At 37.5% G+C, this 21,493-nt stretch overlaps 1 protein-coding gene across 4 annotated transcripts in view; it reads right to left on the bottom strand.

Moving 5' to 3' along the window:
* LOC149777862 (indolethylamine N-methyltransferase-like) overlaps positions 1-21,493 on the bottom strand; it is a 57,635-nt gene that overhangs the window by 20,726 nt on the left and 15,416 nt on the right. The window contains exons 1-3 of one of the 4 annotated variants that reach the window (XM_089938967.1): positions 12,297-12,376; positions 7,870-7,978; positions 5,981-6,217 (exon numbers count right to left, since the gene is read on the bottom strand). In XM_089938967.1, coding sequence (XP_089795093.1) covers positions 5,981-6,140 — 160 coding nt within the window. In that variant the 5' untranslated portion in view covers positions 6,141-6,217; positions 7,870-7,978; positions 12,297-12,376. Of the gene's footprint in view, positions 1-5,980; positions 6,218-7,869; positions 7,979-10,084; positions 10,280-12,296; positions 12,390-21,493 lie in introns of those variants that run through there. The other 3 variants (XM_089938966.1, XM_089938963.1, XM_089938965.1) reach the window with 3 other exon arrangements.

Below are 21,493 nucleotides of genomic sequence, written 5' to 3' on the forward strand. Positions count from 1 at the left end.
CGTGTATACTATGCTGATAATATGCCCGGGAGTAACTCCAGGTGGGATTTTTTAATCAAATTGGTTTTATTAACGATCTCAGGAATCCCACTTACGATATCTTGCTGTGTTTGTTTGATCGTGTCGATGTTGGTTTTGATATCAGAAAGTTTTGCGTCAACGGTGAGCGGAGTGCAGAAGAATTCCTCTGCGGTTTCATTAATTTTTCTAAAGTTTCTAAGAAGATTTGCAAACGCGTTTACGTGAACGTCATACTCGTTCCGCAACGTGGATAATTTATAGTCAACGACGCCGTAGTTAACGTCTACGTACTTTTTCGTTGCGGCATCTTCGTCGGATGTTGGATCTCTTAAAACCACTATTTTGTTCCCGTTCATGTTGAATTCACCTGTCATTGTGTCACCGGTATTTTTTAGGCGATTAGTCACACTTGCTGCGATTTGATCTCTGATGGTTGTAAACGATATACTTGAGTCCCTGATTTGTTTCGCTGTCAGTATAAACGGGGTTGTTATCCGCGGTAGTTCCAAGAACCCTGCGAACTATGTCATTCCATTTTATATTGATGGTTTTTAATTTTCCGTATCGGTCCTGAAAAATAACAACCTCATCTTGGTCTATCCCGGATTGTCGATTTCATCTTGGGTTGTATATTTTGATAACTCTATATCGAGTATTTTTTTTCTTTGTTTCGATGAGAGATCTTCCGTAAATATCAACCATTATTCTTTAGGGATTGTCTAAAATGTTAAATCGGCCCGCGGTATACTCGTGTACGACTTTGTGGGGTGGTTTGGTTGATTTTGATAACGCTGCAAGCACATTAATTACTTCACGGCCACATATTGGTGGATCGGTTAGTGTTTGTGTTGGTAGTGTTGACTACCAGACTGGAATGGGAGTGCTTTGCACGTATTTTAGAAATTCAACTGGCGGTGCTAACCTGTACGAATCGAAATAGATAATTCCACTTGGATGTATCGCGTAAGCAACCCAATGAGTTCCTGGACCATCGCTGTTATCGAGATTAATAATTCCAGTTTCTGAATTATTCGGTTGTTGTGGTAATTGATCTCGCATAAAAACACCTCTGAAATTTTTTATTTTAAGTTGTTTAGCAGCATCGAGCAAATCAAAATTTGACATCGGTAAAACACTGTGTGTTTTCAGCGTGTTTGGGGTACCATGAAGGTGGAGTTCCTGGAAGTCTTACACCCTTTCCGTACCAAAAGGGCGGAGTTCCTGGAAGTCTTAGACCCGCTCGCTTTTTTCAGTATCCCTTTCCAGTTGCTTCTTTAAAGCCATTCCAGCAGCGGTTCCAACAGCTCCTAACGCGGCTGCTTTTGCAAAAGCTGGGGCAGCAGCAGCAATTAATGCTGGTATTGCTGCGAGAAGTGGAAATATACCACCGGTTTTAACCATGTTGCTGATGGCTTTTGGAGCAAAGTCAAGTTTGAACTCCGGTTTTTGCTTGCTTTGCTTCATTAAAATGTTTTAACTGGGTTTTAGTCAGCGATAACTTGCTTAGGCCACCATTAACAATTTAATCAATTTTTAGTGTTATCGTTGTCCCACATGCCTTTGCGTTTTTCAATTGTAATTTTTTTGCCTGACCAGGAGTCAGAGTGACATTGACGTGACTATATGACATTTTTATAATAAACGCGATTGATCTAATTGTCTACATGTTTTCCACGGGTGCATCAACGACTCTCATTCGACCACTAATGCCTTCAAGTAACATTGCCTTGTCACTGAGTATGACTGCAATTGATCTGTAACCAGGGTCAACACCACCAGCTGGCGGCTCATTAACATGAGCTCGGAAGTGTATATCAACGACATATTGCTTGGATAAATCAAGATGCTCCAGCGGAAAGTAATAAATCGGGTACAGATTTGTAAAATCAAGCTGTGATATTAACGTTCCAGTATCTATATTTATGTTACGCGCCAGGAATGTCAGCCAGCGATGATATGCGCGCGCTACATGATTATCTGCAAATTTTAATGACATATCTTCGGATGGTTCTTGTTATCCGTTTATCCTCAACGAAACATCGGTAACATCAAATTTGTTAAATATCATATGAGATTGTTTCTGGTTATTTAATCGGGCTTTATCTTGAAGCGCAATACAAATATGTCGTGGCGCAGAAACACCCTGCTGTGATGCTATATGCCAAGTAAATAAACCTTTGACGGAACTTTGAATGGCGTCTGTAGTCACTGTTAACCACGATAGCAATGATTTACCACCTTGATTCATAAAAGAAAGTAATCGCGGCTCTTCCATGACCGATGAAGTTAATAACGGCATCCACAGTGAAAGTTTTTTATGTTTACTCTGCCAGCATGAGCAGCATCAGTACCAGGATTATCATCAACAACACCAGCTCCTCGCCGGATCGCATCATTGTCATCATTTTTTCTAAAAAGCACAACTGTGTGTCTAGCTCCAAAGATGACCTTTCTAACATCTCTGCAAAATCCGAAGATGTGAGTTAGTGGAATCGCACACGAAAAACGGATTTTATTGTCTGAATCTAACATTGACCGGCGTGTTGCAAATCCTAAGTTGTGAATCTTGCTAACGCTCGTAACTACCGACTCCACATCTGCGTCTTGAGCAGCGTTAGAGGTTTTTTTGGTATTCTCATAGTATATTGAATATGATCGGCGCTGTCGAAAACATCTTTAGCGTAACATCATCGATGGCCCAGATGATCTTGTAAAGTCGTCAGAATATCTTGCTAGACCAATTATTGTTGTAGCAACATCAACATCATTCTGGATGGATTCGATATTTTTTCCATCAATCATGTAGGTGGCGCTACTAAACAATGCCATAATTCCATTATTGACAAAACCAACCTGGTCATTGGCACCGTATGCAGTATTATCCGCCTTTACAAGTTCACCTTCTACTTCAATAAACGCCTCACAAGACAGAACATATCTACTTGTATCATGAACTTGAAGTTCGATACGCCCCCGTTGTTCCGGTTTGATTGCATCATAGGAATAAAATTGATAATCACGCATTGAATTTTCTCGCTCGACCGGCGCATCTATGTCAAATGCTGTGTCGGATATGCGTTTAAACATCTTATACAATTGCCTATTTTTCAAATGGTGATTATCGTTGTTGCACACGAAGTCCACTTCCTGCTATCAAATTCGCTGTTATATTTCTTTGTGCGTCAGATTCTTGATCTATCAACGCTGTAAGTTTCTGATTTGCAGCTTGACTTATCCGCGGGCATAATTTCAGTGCTTGGTAATTTCACCGGTGGTGGTTTTCGTCTTATTAACCGTGCTAGTCTTTCTTTGATTGCCGAGAGCGCCTTACCAGCAGCACTAACAATTGCACCAGGAGCTTTTTCACCAACAACATTAATGGCTTTCATCGATAAATGTTTTGCAAGAGGACCAACTTTTGGTGCTAACCCAGCAAATAACCCCTGAACCAAGTTGCCAAGTCCGTCTCCGTAGGTTGCTCTATAGATTGGTAATCGTGAGTTTACTACTCTGACCTGCACAGGTGTACAGTGACTGTTGTATATGACCATGTTATGTTATTTGCTACTGTTTAATCGCTGTAATCATCAACGAGTTCATCGATAAGCTCTCGGTATATACTAGTGTCCATGACACCGCCTTGAAATAATCGCCGATAGATATCAGCTGCTTCATTAATTATTTATGTTGAGTTATTTCCAGCTCGTTTTCCTCCTATGAGAACATCTAACCGCGAAACGTCATCAGGGCAGAGAATAAAACCACTCCCCAAACCACTGCCAGTAGCACCGAGGCCAAGATCTTCTAAAATATCTTTTTCTGTAGGCTGTTTAGCACCGGTGTCAGGTTTTTGTTTAGCAGCTTTGACATCTTCTAGAAATTTTGCAAACTCGGGATTTAATGATGCGAGAGCATCTTTTTGTCTAGAAGCAGCATATACTAAACCATACCTGCTGTTGGGTGTTTTTGTTGAGTAGCCAGGTTTCATGTGTCCAGGCTCATAACCCCGTGCAGCAATATTGACTAATTCACCCCAGCTCATACCACGAAGATAATTAAGACTTTCTTCGGTAAGAGCGGCTGCAGCCTGCGCTGGTTGGTTGGGATTAAAGATATGTTGGAATTGAGGCCTGGGCTCGGGGTCTGGTTGAGGTTCTTGTCGTTCTATTTGTTGCAGTGGCGGAGGAAGTTGATAGGAGGGGGAGGGATCATGATGCGGAACAACAAGAAGTTTTTCCCCTCGTTTTTTTTGTCGCTGTTACCTTTCTTTTTGCTTTTGTTCTCGTATTAAATGTAGCTATTTTCGTTTTTGCGCAAGCGCTATTTGTCGTTCTTTTTTTGTTCCTTTTCTCTTTACTTTTGTTCTTTCTCTTCCTCTTGTTGTTCTTTTTGCACCCTATTATAATTTGCTGTCCCCTGCGAATAAATTTTATAATTAGTACTTATTTTGTCTATATATGATGATCATCATCATCATTTTGATTTATTTTATACAACCAGTCATTCCACGTGTCTCTATCTACTTTAGTATATTTGGGATCTAAAATATCACCTCTGGAATTAAATCTTTCGGCAGCAAACACACCAAAATTTGGCTATATCCTGTTTAGTTTTTATCTTAAAACTTCGAATTTCTTCTAGACCCGCTTCAGTAAATTTCTTCCTAAAATTGATTCCCTTTTTTCCCTTTTTTGGTTTTCCAACAGCACCTTCAGTTTGAGGCTGAGCAGCAGATATTTTTTCAGCAGTTTCTTTTAATACCTGAATAAGACTTTCTTGTTTTCCCCCGGTTCTTTTTTAGGCTCTCTAATGGCAGTTAAAACATCTCCAGTATCCGCAGTAACGGTCTTAAATAACTGTTCCGTGTCCGCTGCGTACTCAACTTGTGCTTCCTGCCGCGATTGCACATTCTTCTTAAATTCATCTTTTACGGGGATATATTTTTTAAGTGCCTCTTCTCGCTCTCTAGCTAGTCTAGCTGTGTAAGATTCCGAATGCACCATTATTTGGCATAGCAATTTTTAATTCATAGCAGCAGGGAGGGCGACGACAACGAGTTGGTTCATTTTTTGTAATCGAAGGGCCATTATTTGGTTTTCAACCAGAAACCACATTCGGACTAACTCAGGAGGACCTCCCAGAGAGGCTCATCTCTATGAGAGTTCCTTTGAAACGTAGTCGGCGTTATTTCTAGTTGTAACCCCTCCTTGTGGAGACCTTATTTCGACATTTGGAACCTTCTAAAGTTTGTAGGGTTCGCCCTCCCTGCTGCTCCTGATATACGTTGTCACATAATGCACTAGCAGACCTGGGTCACACAGTTTGTGAGGAGTAATCAGTAGAATAAAGACAACTGATTATATATATATAATTTTTAAGCGATGGTCAGAATAATGTGTCGCAGAACTGTGTACAATTGATTGGCTATCCTGCAAACATTATACCATCAGAGCTAGCAATCGGATAAACTTAGTGAATGAATTTTACGCACAAAAGATAACATCTGAGATATATGTACATTTTTGTGCATAAAGGGAATGGTTAGGTAAGAAATATGTATCCTGCTTCCCCTTGAAAATGGTGTGGTTGAACTCTATTACAGTGTGCATTATGGGAAGGTTCATGTACTACCACAGTATAAGGCTACATTTTGAAAATCTTGTCTCACAGCTATGGAATCAGTTCCAGGACATGCCTCATTCTACGTTTTAGAATTATTCGAGTTTATTTTGCTAATTTTATTTACTTTAAGGAGTTAAACAAATGGTTTGCCGCATAGCATTGGAAAATTTATTGCTTGCAAACTGATTCAAAAGTGTAAACCCTAACAAGTACTTTTCACAATTAACATGAATTTATGAGTACGAGTTAAACTCAAGCCCTGCTCGTTTTAAACCACATATCGAAAAAGCAATGCATAATGTGGGAATATAAATGGAGGCAAACATAAGGTGAGTACCTTTTTTAAATGCTTCATGAAGGCAATCCTGGAAGAATTTCATGGAATCTCCATCCTCCGTATGCCATGCAACGTTGCTGTAAAATGTGTCGAAATATTTCTCTGGGTCGAAAGGATCGGCGGAGACACTTTTTTGGTTGATTAATTTATCTGCAGACATGTTGAATTGTGCTGATAGACCCTGATGGATGACCTGTTCCTCCTTATCAATACACTTACGCTGTGTACCAAATTTTTCTGAAAAGTAAAGAGTTGTTCCAAATTGAAGGTTGCATTATTTGTCGAGATCGAGATCGAGAGAGCAAGAGAGTGTGTTTTTGTGAGTGAGAGGGAGGGAAATGTAGAGACAGATACTTGAATGACCTATTTTTTATATTTATTTTTTGTTGAGAGAATATATAATCATGATTTCTCGACACCACACCATTATGTGACAGATGGATGTTTACTCTCCGAGCTGAAAATTACAAATTATGTTGATACATGTAGCGGTATTTGTTTTTGGTCTGCAAATTTCATTGTACATAAGCATATTTTGTATTCTGAAATAAACTGACATAGGACTATATGTGTCTGAAATGGCATCCGAAAACGTTACCAATTTATTTTCTTCATTTTAAAGGGTGTTTCGTGTAGTTTATATTGTCATAAAGTTGTCTTTAAAATTAAGTGTGTTTATCATATCTATCGCGTGCGATGACGTAATCAGAGGCGATACATGAGGTGTTGAATTCTAAAAATGTGAATAAATGCAGCTGACGTCAATGCATTTATGAAAAATAAGCTCAGCAGTCATGAACCAACATGAACCTTCAAGACGTTTTCTTTATTAGATAAAATGAAATCTCGGAAAATTCTAGTTTGTTTTACAAATGCGGGATAAGTTAGTTAAAAATTAAAACGGTTAGATTATAATGCCGGCATTACTGATTAGTAGGATTCATACGATGTTGAACACTATATATAAATCGAGTATTTATAGCTGATGGTGAATAATATATATAAATTCAAAATTTGTAATTGTAAGGGTAACTTAGCACTTAGAAGAAACAAAATATACTTAAAATTTGTGCAAGAAATTTATTTTATACCAAATTTGCCACGTCATAATATTGTGTTTCTTTTTTCCCAAACTTTCTCTCCTTTCCATTTAATAAAGATAGTCGTAAATGATTCTAATTTAATTTTCCATATTTATCTACAAATACTCTAATAGTGAGCACTTACGTTTTATTTTTGATAAATAATTACAAGACTAAATAAAGAGAGCAATATGTAATAATTACATTTTCTAGATGGATATAAAAAATATCAATATTAAGCAATAATTTATCTTTCGTTACCAATTATTTCTTTCTTTATAAATAAATGTACATAGTAACATACTTGTTGTTGTTATGTGTTTTATTCGTCAGCGTTCAATTTACAAGTAGATGTCCTAGATAAATACATATAGACTGCAAAACCAAAAAAAATGTCAGTTAGAAATATAATAAAGCTTATAAGTGTAAGATATACAATTCTTAATATGTACGGTGCAGTTTCGTTATATAAACATTATTCCATCAATTAGTCCGATTAGTTTCTCAGGAAGTACATCATCATTAAATTTCCTAATCTTTGTAAAAATTTACCATCCGTAAAATTCTAGGACCTTTATAGGAAATGTGGTTTCTAAAGCAATTTATAATTATTCCTTCATGCCAATCAGAGGTGGAGAATCCCGTGCAAATGTCAACGTTTTTCTGCAATTAGCCTCAGCTGAAAGGACGCATAGCTATCATGTTCATTTATTAATAAAATATGATGGATTTGTTTCATGGACGACAGGAGATATCCAGATTTAATTTACTCGATGGATATGGCCGAGAACAATATGGAAGCAGTACCCTGTACGGGAGATGTATCTGCCGATACGAAGGGATGCAAGATGGCGACTGTCTTTCCGTTTCTTTAATATACACAGCGTATAACCTAGACAAATGTGAAAGCATCATCCTGTAAGAGAGAATTACCTGCCTTTAAGACTCTTTCGAAGGAAGAAAGACAGAGATAGTCTGAACTTGACAGTGACAAAATTCTGTTACATTTATTCAGTACTACCCATTCTCTTTTCGTTTTATTACAACCTTGACAGCGTTACGCTGCCAAAGTCACTTCTATATTACATTTTGTGAAATCTCATGAGCGATCGGGTTTTCTTTCTCACCAGACAATGTTCACACCATCCATCAAAATCGTCTCTGTTCAACACTGTTACTGAGTAATCAAATGCCAAATAATACCCTTTTTAGAATCATCATGCGGCAGTATTAATGCATTATAATGTAACCGACCCCTGTCTAGATAGCTCATAGCATGTTACTAAAATTGGTCATTCTCCATATCGATTCTTCTTACATTTGTCCAAGATCCCGATTTGAATCCGATATGCTGAACACTGTCGTATGTATCTTCATCAATCAATGGGTAAGGTAGATGGGTATTCTGTTGCATTCTTGCAAATAACTAGGAATTTACCACCAAATAAAAAGTGAAGCTGCTATTATTTGTAAAAAGAAATCTCTTTGTATCTATTTATTGTATTTCAAATGTTTCTTCCCGCTAATATTAACTTGTAATGAGATTTATTTGGACGTGCATACAAAATTCCACTGTATAAAGAAAGTAATGGTAGTGAGTGTGTCTATACAATGCAAGATTAACGTGCTACATGCATGAATGAGACAATATTGGAGTTAATTATAAGCACTTTCAAAGTATCATGACAAGTCATTTTGATCACCTCTGCTATTCTTGTGACACAAAAATATCCCCCTAATGTATGTCGGTGCAATAACTTCCTGAAAAATTTTTACATTTTGTTGGCGAAGTCTTTCTTTGCTCCCCCAAATAAAAAAAGAAGAAAATTTAGAATCATCTAGGACCACCTCTGTTATTTCAAAAATTTGATTTGCCGTAGGAGTCACCCAGTACGGATGAGAAAAAAAGTTCTACACATTAGCAACAGTTCGGTCCATCCTTGTTTCGTAAACAGCCGATTTTGTCCGAATAACTGCTATCGACACACATTCGAGGTAGAGCTGACCTGGAAGTTGCGAAAGGAACAAAACAATGGTTGGTAGCATTGCAAAGACTCGTTGTGGACAGGGAAAGGATACGTTATTGCTTGAAAAATCAAAACCAACGAATATTTTCTATTCTCTAATCGACTGAAATAATGCTAAAATATTCATTGTTAACGACGACATCATCATATCGAAGTCAAACTTTTCCCAAACATGCTACGTGATACATGTTATGCAGTCACTGAAATATAGTTTTGTGAGGCAAAGGTAAACATAATAGGTAAACCTTTCCGACATATGTTGCAAGTTTTAATGCGGCGATAAATGTTCCTCGTACAAGATAGATTTCTCAACCATCGAGCTTTCTATAGTTCATAAAACCGAATGAACTATTGGTGTGCATCTTCAAACAATCCTCATTTACATACTGACGTACAATTATATAAGGACAAATGTATAGATCTGTCTTTTTGAAAGGTACATATCTACAGCATTGGGGCCCCGAGTGGCCGAGTGGTCTAAAGCGCTCTCCGTTACGGATCACTGTCTTCTCACCTCTGTCTGCGTTGTTGTTGTTGTTGTTGTAGGGTTTAACGCCATTTTTCAGCACACGATAGGCTATACATGGCGGTCAGTATTAATGGTGGAGGAAGAACCCGGGAAAACCCCAGAAAGAACCACCGACCCACGAGAAGCTACTGGCAAGCTTTCTCACATACCCACATTGGCTGAATCCGAGACTCGAACCCACGCAGAAAGAGGTGAGATGGCAGCGATCCGTAACGAAGAGCGCTTTAGACCACTCGGCCACTCGGGGCCCCTTCTGTCTGCGTGGGTTCGAGTCTAGGATTCGGCCAATGTGGGTATGTGAGAAAGTTTGCCAGTAGCTTCTCGTGGGTCGGTGGTTCTTCCCAGGTTCTTCCTCCACCATTAATACTGGCCGCCATACATAGCCTATCTTTTGCTGAAAAATGGCGTTAAACCCCACAAAAACAACAACAACAACAACAACAATCTACAGCATTGGTTCACTTACCTATAATTATGCTCAGTTATATCCTAGCGTTACCGCAAGTACACGTTCCAGCAGAATGCAGTAAACAAAACAACCGACAACTGATTATCCAAGCCACTGACATGCTTAAATGAATTCCTTACGCAAGATATTAACGAATCGTCTAGGCTATTAGTTACGTTTCAGTGATCCTCAGGCTCAGAGCGTATATAGTTAAACACGGCCATACAAATTCCATATAGACACACTTTTGAATTTATTACTGTATGTATATGATCCATTGGAAAAGAGCGAGGCTAAGCTACGCGATAACATTTGCAGTATTGATAGTTACCTCCAAACACTTCCGAGAGCAAATCTGTGACCAATATTGTTGTTTTTCGTTTATTAGGAAACGCTAGAAACCATAAATATTGAAGCCTCCTGTACATTCCATTTCTTTAAGAAACAGGAGTTACAAAATCAATGAATGTTTTGCTATATGTGATGATGAGGTACCGCTCATAAAGATAAGGAAACGCAGTTGTATTTGGCCGGTGAAACATCCACTTTCCTTTAACAATCGCATCACTGGGTTTATTTGTAGCCTTTTAATATAAGGTGCAATGTGTGTCAAGTTGACGTTAGAAGACGTGCAAGCTGATCCCGTTTCGTTGTACTAGAAAGTACCAGAAAGGAGACCAATCGATCCTGCCTATCCAAGTCGTTTCTAGGAAGTTGCTGATGGGTTGGGTTTATTGCCAAATTTCAGCGCATGCTAGGCTATTCCTGATAGTCAGTTTAACTTTTGCTGTAGATTCCGGGAAATTACATAAGAACTACCGATCCAAGAGAAGTTAGTTGCAAGTTCTTAGATGCTCTCATTGGCTGAGCCCGACATTCGACCCCACGTGGACAGAAATGAGACGGAAGTGATCGGTAAAGGCAAACAATTTTGATGACTAGGTCCCAAAGGACTCTTAGGTTTAGACGTATACGACATCGAAGCCAATATGCATCGAAATACCACTATTAAAATAAAAAAATCACTGATAACAAGGTAAAATGGAACCAGTTAGTTATATGCTATTGTAATGTAACTTTATTTACTGGATTTGACATTTTCCAGAAATTCATTTTCCGGAAATTAGGTTCAGTTTGACATGCCTGTTTATCGTAAATACTAATAATAGAAACTTTGCATCTAAGGCTGACCTAGTTCCTGATCTTGATTCAGAAATCAGTGAGAGTTAAAATGAGCAAGGTTTTTTTTTTTTTTTTTTTTTTTTTTTTTTTAATTTTTTTCTCACAGTAAGATCCCTAAAGCGAAGTCGAGGCCATAACTGGTATACGTGACAAATAACATGTATCAATTAGGTTTGTCTGGATGACTAACCTGCATCCTGGTATCTGTTTTGCGACGTAGCTAGATTTATTATTGATGTTTTGAAAAAGAATAGTCATTATGTGCCTTAACACTGGAGATGTCCAGGTGTTTTATGTTGTGACCAGTTTTGGGGCTAATTATTTTGTTTTCTGCAAATTATTTGGATTCCAAGAAATTATTTTTCACTGGAAATAGTTGTGCTCTAAATTAATTCTTGGACAAAGACATTTTTCAAAATTTGCACAGAATTCAAACACTGGAATAATATTTTCTGTGATTCTCAGAGAACTGTTGACACCTCAGTACGACGCTGACCACATTATACGTCATCGCTTTCCATTCTGAATTTCATCGGGATTCGAACCCAGTTTCATTGGAACCTTTTATTTCTAGGACTTTTATGTTTTAATTCTTTCTGTATTCTTTGATTATTTTTGGATTTGATTCATAAAACCGTAAGTTCTTATTCTCAGTTTTACCTTGTGTTTCTAGGGAAATAAATTATTTGTTAAGTTTTACAAAGCTTGTTGTCTTCACTCTTTCCTTGTTGCTTTTTGTAAGAGCCTAAACGTAAGTTTCATAACAATAAAGTTATTTCAAACTTTTGTACCTTTTCATGTCAATGTTTCCATTGATAGGCAATATGAACATCAACAGTTATTTAGAGTTTAATAATCTGAATATTTATTCGGTGAAATGTGTACTACCAGCAGCAACGTTAAGTGTTCTTTCGCTCCATTAATTGCCAGGTAGAGTTCTAAAACTGCCTATACCGCCCCGATTGCCTAGTGGTTAATGTGTCTGCCTTTGACACATGAGGTCGTGGGTTCGAACGCCAGCCAAGTCATACCGAGAAATGGAACTTACCGCTGCCTCGCTAGAACAGGATACTTTTTATAACCAACTGCAATATGTCATTGACAACACACCCAAGATAGACAGTCTGTTTGTACAAGGAGAGCAGCAGAGAGGGTGAACAGACCATAGAATTGCGACAAATAAAATAAAAACAAACAAATAAAATCATCTCGTAGAAAGGTCCAGATTTTTACAAATAAACGTTTCCTTGAGATGTTTTATTTCTGTTGAAACCAACCCCATCAATGAAACCCCAGTTCGAAATAGTAGCTGAAAAAATAAAGTACTCTACGTGTTTATTTATTCTTGTTTATTTTTTTGACGACCAACGTTGGTAGGTACCCTATCTGCTGCTATTAATTTATGTAAATTCAAGTTTGATGAATATTTCTCAACGCTTTCTCGCTGTCGTTTCTCCTCATCTGTTTCATCTTTATTTGTTCTATGTTTCAAGTAATATTCAAGTTCTGATGGTGGTTTTGGATTTATGTTCTTTCTTTTTCTGTAATATATCATCAAACTTCTGTATCGATCTCCACCGCAATTTTTGCAAATCTGATATAATCCTCTAACGCCGTTGTTACATCCAACACAACTTCGTAGACCAGCATGAGGATTTTTCTTTATAAGATAATTATGTACTTTGCAATATTCTCCACGGCATTTTTTTATCACATTTGTTAGTGGTTCCTTGACGCAGCCACGCACAGTTGTTCATTATATGAATGATATCTTTTTAATTAAATTTAAACCTCTTCTGCTGATATTAATTAAATGATTATGTTATAATAAAATGGTACATTCGGAATCTCATACTGCAAGAATAGCTCGAGAACGATTAGAAGCAATTAAAAAATTTCTTCGTGTCAGAGACTCATTCAGAAAAAATCTGCAAGCGCAGCAAGAAGCTCAAGTTGAGTACGAAGAAGAAACTAAAAAACTGTTTAAACCCGTCATTGCAGCTACTGAGAAAGTTACAACTGTCATCAAAGAAGATCTTCTTCCGGTATCAAAACAAACTGCAGCGCAGACTGAAAAAATAGCAAGAAGAACTAAACAGGCAAAGAAGATTTTACGAGATCTTCCAACTGATATAGCTGCGGCTCAGCCCCCACCTGTTGGTGAGGAAATACTTGAAGAAATTGGAAAACTTCGTACTGAAGTCGCCGACGTGCAAAAAAAACATGTATCTAAACCCAAACCAGCAGGAGAAAACTTAGAATTAATTGAAAGATTTAACGAAGGGGTTGTTGATGATATTAGAAATACTGAAAGAGAAAAATTACCTGAGATGATATTAAATAATATATTTGATAAATCTAGTATTTTAAAACCCCGTCATGAAAAAACAAATGATGATAATTTCATTAAATGGATATATCGCGTATATTACAACAAAAAACAAGCTAGAGGTCCAGAATACAAAAGTCTTGATAGAGAAGTAAAAAGACTTTATAGAGAGAGACTGGAACAACTAAAACAAGAACAACCCTCCCAGCGGAAACTTCCTCCACCTTTACGTAATATAATTTCTGCGCCGGAAATGACATTTACACCGGTAGATTCACCACATGGATTTCGAAGAAGTGACTCACCTGACACACCCCCGGTCATTACTGAAGTACTTACTCGGGTAATGCAACCACCAGTATTTAAAACACCTCAAGATGAACCTAAAACAGGATCTGGTTTATGTCCTGATAATATCATCAATGACGTGTCACGGTTAGAGGTTCTCATAGGAGGAAAACGTGCCGGAAATAATTCACCAGAAATAATTAATGAAGCAGCTGATATTTGTCGGCGATTATTTCAAGGTGGTATCATGGATATCGGAGTTTACCGAGAACTTATCGATGAACTTGTTGATGACTAGTTGTTAAATAAATGGTAAATAAAAATAAGATGATCATACATAATAATCATCGCAAACCTGTACAGGTCAGAGCGGTAAACTCACGATTACCAATCTACAGAGCTACTTACGGAGATGGACTTGGTGATGTTATTCAGGGATTATTTACAAGGATAGCTCCAAAAGTAGCACCGGTTGCAAAACAATTATCGATGAAGGCCATTGATATTGTTCGTGATAAAGCTCCTGGTGCAATTGTCAATGTTGCTGGTAAGGCGTTCTCGGCGATCAAAGAAAGACTAGCACGATTATTGCGACGAAAACGACAACCACCAGTAAAATTACCAAGTACTGAGGTGATGCCTGCAGATGTCAGTAAAATAATAAATCAAGCTGCAAATCAAAAACTAGCAGCGTTAGCAGATCAAGGACTCGGTGAATCTGGAAATAATATCCCAAGTTTGATATCCGGAAGTGGAATTTCCCGAACGCGGTAATCAACGTGTTAGACGAAAATAATTATAATAAAATGTTCAAGCGCGTATCCGACACAGCATTTGACATGGAAGCACCCGTCCTTAAGGATGAATCGGGACGTGATTATCAGTTTTATTCTTATGACGCACGAGTACCAAATCAACGTGGAAGAATTGAACTACAAGTTCATGACACAAGTAGATATTTTTTACCCGCTGATGCTTTTCTTGAGGTAGAAGGTACAATTGTAAGAGCAAACGATGCTAATTACGGAGATGCGATAAAAGTTGGTTTTGTCAACAACCGGATCATGGCACTGTTTGATAGCGCCACTTACATGTTCGATGGAAAAAATATTGAATCAATTCAGAAAGATGTCGACGTTGCTACAACAATAATAGGATTAGCAATATATTCTGATGATTATACAAGATCAGCAGGTCCTACTGTGATGTTTGTGAAAGATAATACTGGTCACCCTGAATGCGATCAGTATGATATAGGACGACCAAGAAATTTTGCCAATAACGCTGATGCTGATGTGAGGTCGGTGGTTAGAAATGTTGTCCAAGATTTCAACTTGGCATTTGCAGCGCGCAAAAAAATGTTGCTAGGAGCCGATAGAAGTTTTTCATGTACAATTCCACTATCGCATATTTTTGGATTTTGTAGAAATGTTAGAAAGGTTATTTTTGGAGCTAGACATACGGTTGTTCTTGTGAGAAAAGGTGATGATAATGATGCTCTGTGGAGACCCGCTGGTGATGCTGGTAAAGTAGTATTATCGAAACTTTCACTGTGGATGCCGGTAATGACTCCAACGATCGCAGAAGAACAAAAGTTAATTTCTTTCATGGACACTGGTGGTAAATTCTTGTTGTTATGGTTAACAAAAAGCACGGATAGCATACAAACTAACGTTAACGGTCAGTTTACATGGCATATAGCATCACAACAGGGTGTTTCTGCACCACGACATATTTTTATTGCTTTTCAGAACTATGATCGATTAGGTAATCAAGAACATACTCACATGATATTTGACAAACTAGGTATCACAGATATTTCCTTACGGATAAACGGGCAGCAAGAACCAACAGAGAATATACAACTAAATTATGAACAAAATCATATAGGACGTGCATATCATCGTTTAATGTCATTCATGGGACGTGATCAAAATGTTGATACTGGATTGCAAATATCGCAACATGATTTCAGAACTTTATATCCGATTTATTATTTTTCATTAGAACATCTTGATCTATCAAAACAATCTGTCGTTGATATACATCTCAAAGCAACATTAAATACAGGTGGTGGTGTTGATTACAGAGCAATCGCGGTCATACTTAGCGATAAAGCCATGTTACTTGAAGGTGGTAGTGGTCGAATGAGAGTCGTTGATGCACCAGTGGAAAATCTTTAATCATTCAGAAAAATATTATTTATATAAAAATGTCGTATAGTCATGTTAATGTTACTCTGACTCCTGGTCAGGTAAAAAAGCTTCAATCAAAAACCGCCAACAAATGCAGAACTAAAATATCACTAAAGCGAGATCAGATTAGTGGTGGTCCAAACAAATTATCGTTGACAAATAATCAGATTAAACATTTCAATAAAGCCCTGGAATCAAAAACTGGAGTTCAATTTCATCTTTCTCCGAGCGCCATCAAAGACATGGTTAAAATAGGTGGTATATTTCCACTTCTTGCGGCTATTCCATCGTTAATAGCTGCTGCTGCTCCAGCCGTAGCAAAAGCAGCCGCGTTAGGTGCTGTTGGAACAGCTGCTGGAATGGCACTAAAGAAAGCAACAGGAAATGGATACAAAAAAAGGGACGCCGCTTAAGATTGCCAGGATCTCGTTGGGGGAGAGGTCTAAGGCTTCCACGTTAGACGTTCCAACATCAAATTTTGATTTACTTGATGCTGCTAAAAAATTAAAAATAAACGCCTTTAGAGGTGTTTTTATGCGAGATCAATTACCGAAACAACCAAACAAACTCGAAACAGGTATTATTAATCTAGACTCGAATTCAGGACCCGGTACTCATTGGGTATCATACGCGGTTGATCCACGTGGAATCGTTTATTTTTATTCGTACGGGTTAGCTCCACCCGTTGAATTTATCAAGTATGTTGCACCACTTCATAAAAATGTTTGGTATTCAACGCTACCAACACAAACAATGACAGATCCGCCAATATGTGGCCGTGAAGTAATTAATGTACTCGACGCTATATCAAAATCATCCAAACCACCACATAAAGTTGTGCATGATTACACAAGTAACCGATTCGTTGCGCGTAAAGCGTTTTAAACAACAGGTCTTATTATAATGGTTGATATTTACGGAAGAAGATCTTCTACCAGTAAGAAAATAAAATCCGACGTTGATCTGTCGAAGTATGCGACTAAAGATGACCTCGCTGATATCATGAACCTGGCTGGAGTTGACCCAGATGAGGTTGTTATTTTTCAAGATCGATATGGTAAACTAAAAATGAGTAATATCAGATGGAATGATATAGTTCGACGAGTACTCGGTGCAGTTACGGATAATATTCCCGTGTTTACTGACAGCGGCAAAATCAGAGATTCAAGTGTATCATTTGCAACAATTAGAAATGAAATTGCAAGAAGCGTTGCTAATCGCGTGAAAAACACCGGCGACATAATGACGGGTGAACTCAGCATGAACGGAAATAAAATAGTAGTCTTAAGAGATCCAACATCTGACGAAGACGCAGCAACAAAAAAATACGTCGACAACGTGGATGGAAAACTATCCACGCTGCGGGCCGAGTATGATGTTCACGTGGGCGCTTTTGCAAGATTTCGAAGAAATTTTCAAAAAACCGCAGAAGAATTCTTCGGCACTCCGCACACCATTGACATAAAACTCGTTGATATCAAAACTAACCTAGACACGATCAAACAAACACAGCAAAACATCGTAGCGGGAATTCCTGAGATCGTCAACAAAACCAATTTGATTAAAATTGCAGCTGAAATAACTCCCGGACATATCACAAACATCGTATACACGGTATCATCGGGATTTGCAACATGGTCGCAGCAAAATAAAACTATCAAATATACCGCAACAGTAACTGGCGTATACAGGCTGTCTGTGTTTAGTGCTGCAAAATTTGAAATATTTACAACGTTTCCATGGCGTCATTCAACCGATAGGTTTTCCGGGGTTGTATCTGTTATATTAAATAGCGGAACCGAAGAAATATTTATTCTGGAAGCAGCTGATGAGAAATTAACCGCAGCATCTTACTGGTGGTGTTTGGAATTTGTAGCTGAAACACCTCAATTGGTTACTGCATAAAAATATATGGACGGTGCACAATACAGGTACAATCAAGCGCGTGAATGGCAGGCGGCGCTAAAAGATCGAGTCGAACAATATACAGTAAAAGTACAAAAATATCGACGACGATTAGTTATCGTTGATGTAATTGTTTATTCAGTATCCGCTGTTGTTGCTGGAACCGGTGTCATATTATCAGCGGTGACAATGATGGCACCAGTAGCTGTAACTATTTGTATTTCAGCAGCAACAACTATTGCAGGTGTGCTTAATATCATCGCAAAAAAAATGTGTACTTGCACGAACGAAAAATTATCCGATTACATAATAAAATTACAAACAGCGACGGTAGCATACTCGAAATTATCCTCGTTGTTATCAGCGAGTCTTAGTGATGGAATTATATCTGATTTCGAGTTTTCAATGATGACTAAAATATACGACGAGGGTATCGGTATTAAAGATACAAGTATTAATAATGACAGAATTACTCCAGCAGATCGTGACCAACACAACTCCGCCAAAGATAACGATGATCTCGGTAAGTTCGTCTAATCCTGAATTTAGTGTTAACTTTCCTACTGCAATTCCAGTAAAAGAAATAGCACTAGCGCAATTACGGGTATATTACAGCTGGCCAAATATCAGATCAAAATCATTTAATGGTACACCAGCAAATAATTCGCTTGTATTTGCTAATAAAAATAAACCCGATGGAACACCTGACTGGGTTGTTGTTGGAATACCAACTGGCAGTTATGAGGTCGAACAAATCAATGAGGAATTTCAGCGTAGAATAAAATCAATAACCGGAAAAGAAGCAAAAATATCAATCAATGTTTATGAACCGACCCTGTCCTCGACGATTGAAATACATTCTCCCGATTACGTCGTTGATATTTATCAATCCACGATAAGATCCGTACTAGGTTGGCCTGAAATTCCCCCGGTGTATGAAGGACCACCAGAACCAACGAGGGGTAATTTTACGTCAAAGAACAGTTTTCGTCATGATATTAAAATGAATTCAGATTGGTTAGATTACATAGAAGTAAAACCAGAATGGGAGGGGGGGGGGGGAGGGGATATCCTATATATGATACTAAAGCTCCTTTTTATAATCTTAATGGACGTGTTATTGCTTTGAATATTGATTCTATATTTGCTTCAATAAACTCAGACCATGAAATACAGGTAAACAATTTACGTGATAGTTTTCAAGAGTATTTATCTGATTTGACATCTGCGCGCGATAATATTATTAGGTACATAGAAGTTTTAAATTATATAGTTAATTCTTCTGAAGTTATCTATAATAGAATTAGAGATATGGTTCTTAAGTCATCAAGCGATTATAAAAATCCTTCGCAGCCAAATACAAAATACCCGAAGCTGACATTGCAACGTTTAAGTTCCTTGATTATAATCCAGATAAATTAAGAAAATCTGTCAATGATGTCATTGATGAATATTTTCCTAAAATACTCGATGCGTGGAAAAAACTAGCACCACTAGCAACTGTTCTTAGATATGATAATGATCCACATGGCGGCGGGAGACACGTATCTCCGGGAATCGTTAATATAACATCGACAATCGTGGTCAATCTGGTTTGTGACGTAGTCGATGGCAGCTATCAAATTGATCTCGGAAGATCAAATCAGGCTCAATAAGGATATATTTTATATACATTTACACCACAAGTTTCCCCCGGAAGTTTAATCGTGCAGGAACTAACTAATCCTGTGTATCTGCGGTGTCACAAAAATATGTTAACACGAATAAATTTTAAGCTCACAGACCACCTTAATCGCTTAATTGACATACGTGGAGAAGAACTTGTGATAAATCTGTATGTGAAATCTTAAATATTATGTAATGTACCAGCACGTGAGTGTTTTTATACACTTGAAAACACAGATTGATAAACACGGACACGAGGATTTCTTAACAGTTAGAAGAACATTTGTAACAGAGATCAGACTTACTGCTGTATTAAATTCGATCAACTTAAAAAAAAATAATATTTCAAAATAAATAAAATATTTTTTTATTACTGATATGGTGATTGGTACAAATTAATCAGCCTTGCAAAAAAAAATTATTCTGAAATATGTTTTTATTTTTTTTTCTGAAAATTTGATCATTTTACATAATTCTAGCCCATCAATTTCTGATCAAAGATCTACACGTGGTCAGCGTTGACAAGGACCCCAGTTACCAAAACTTTCATTTTCATTTTCACCAGAATTATTACTTTGGATCGTTTCACACGTAACGGGGTTACTCGCTAACATAATTTTTCTTAATAGTCTTATGCGAGTACTAATTGTTTTCTTTTCCTCGTACTCGTGGGATAACAGCGATCTAATTCTTTCTACTGCGGCAGAGAGAGGAACGAATTCCTTCATCTGATTATCTTCTACGGTAGCTAGCGACTGAAACATTGCCGCCTGAATCCGTTTCATGAGCTTGTATTCAGATGATAGTGTGTGTGTTCCCTGGTTTTTACGTTCTTGTAAAATCTCAAAATCAGAAACTATTTTTTCAGGATTTAGTTCATCGGATATATTAATTCCATCTTTTTTCAATTTTTTAATAGCAATAATTACATCATTGATATTTTCATGGTTCATTATGTAATATATAAATCTTTAAAATAAGAAAAAATATCCCTATAGAACCTCGAATATCGAGTCTTTAGCGAGTTCGTCGGGATGTTTCAAGGATAGTACAACATATACAATGAATGAAGAGCCCTTATCGAGTGTATTCGCGAGCTCAGATTATGAATGACGAGCCCCTATCGAGTGTATTAGCGAGCTCAGATTATGCATGGGACGGCACAAACATATAACTTAACTAAGGAAATGTATATATACAATGAAATGAATATATACAATGAATATATGCAAGGACAGTACAAACATATACGCTCAGCAAAATCCCACCCACAATAATTAATCCCGTGGGTGATACGAAAATATGTACCAACCACCGGTCAATATTGTGGTTGAATTTTGCTGAGCGGGGGGTTTTGCGGTTCCCCCCTTATTATAAAAATCGCAATTATGCGCACCACCGACAAATTGTCAGCCATGGGGATTCGATCCTGGACCGCGAGCGTCACAGTCCAATACCATACTGATTGAGCCATTGAATCTTGTTACAAACATATGTTTCGGAAGTTAATATATAGCTAAGGAACCAATTTCAAATATACTCGCTCAAAATACAATTCTGAATTCAAGAAATACGTTTTCACCAAACAAGTTAGATTTATAAAGCTGGATTAAGGAATTTCCTATGTACTATACCACGCCATTTATGATAGATCATCTAACTGTTAGATGTTTTCATCCTTCCTATAACATAACTGCTAGATTTTTTCATCCTTCCTATGACTATTACGAGATTTTCAGTCCTCTCTATATCTGTTCTATGGAGAAATATATATTACGAGATTTCCCACTCGTAAATCTGTATCCATGAACATATGGTCAAGGGAGTATTTAGTTGTTAATATTACTCGATAAAAAAAAAGTA

This window comes from Sinohyriopsis cumingii, chromosome 17, assembly GCF_028554795.1.
Source record: "Sinohyriopsis cumingii isolate HCF-2022 chromosome 17, ASM2855479v2, whole genome shotgun sequence".
NCBI classification, from domain to species: domain Eukaryota; kingdom Metazoa; phylum Mollusca; class Bivalvia; order Unionida; family Unionidae; genus Sinohyriopsis; species Sinohyriopsis cumingii.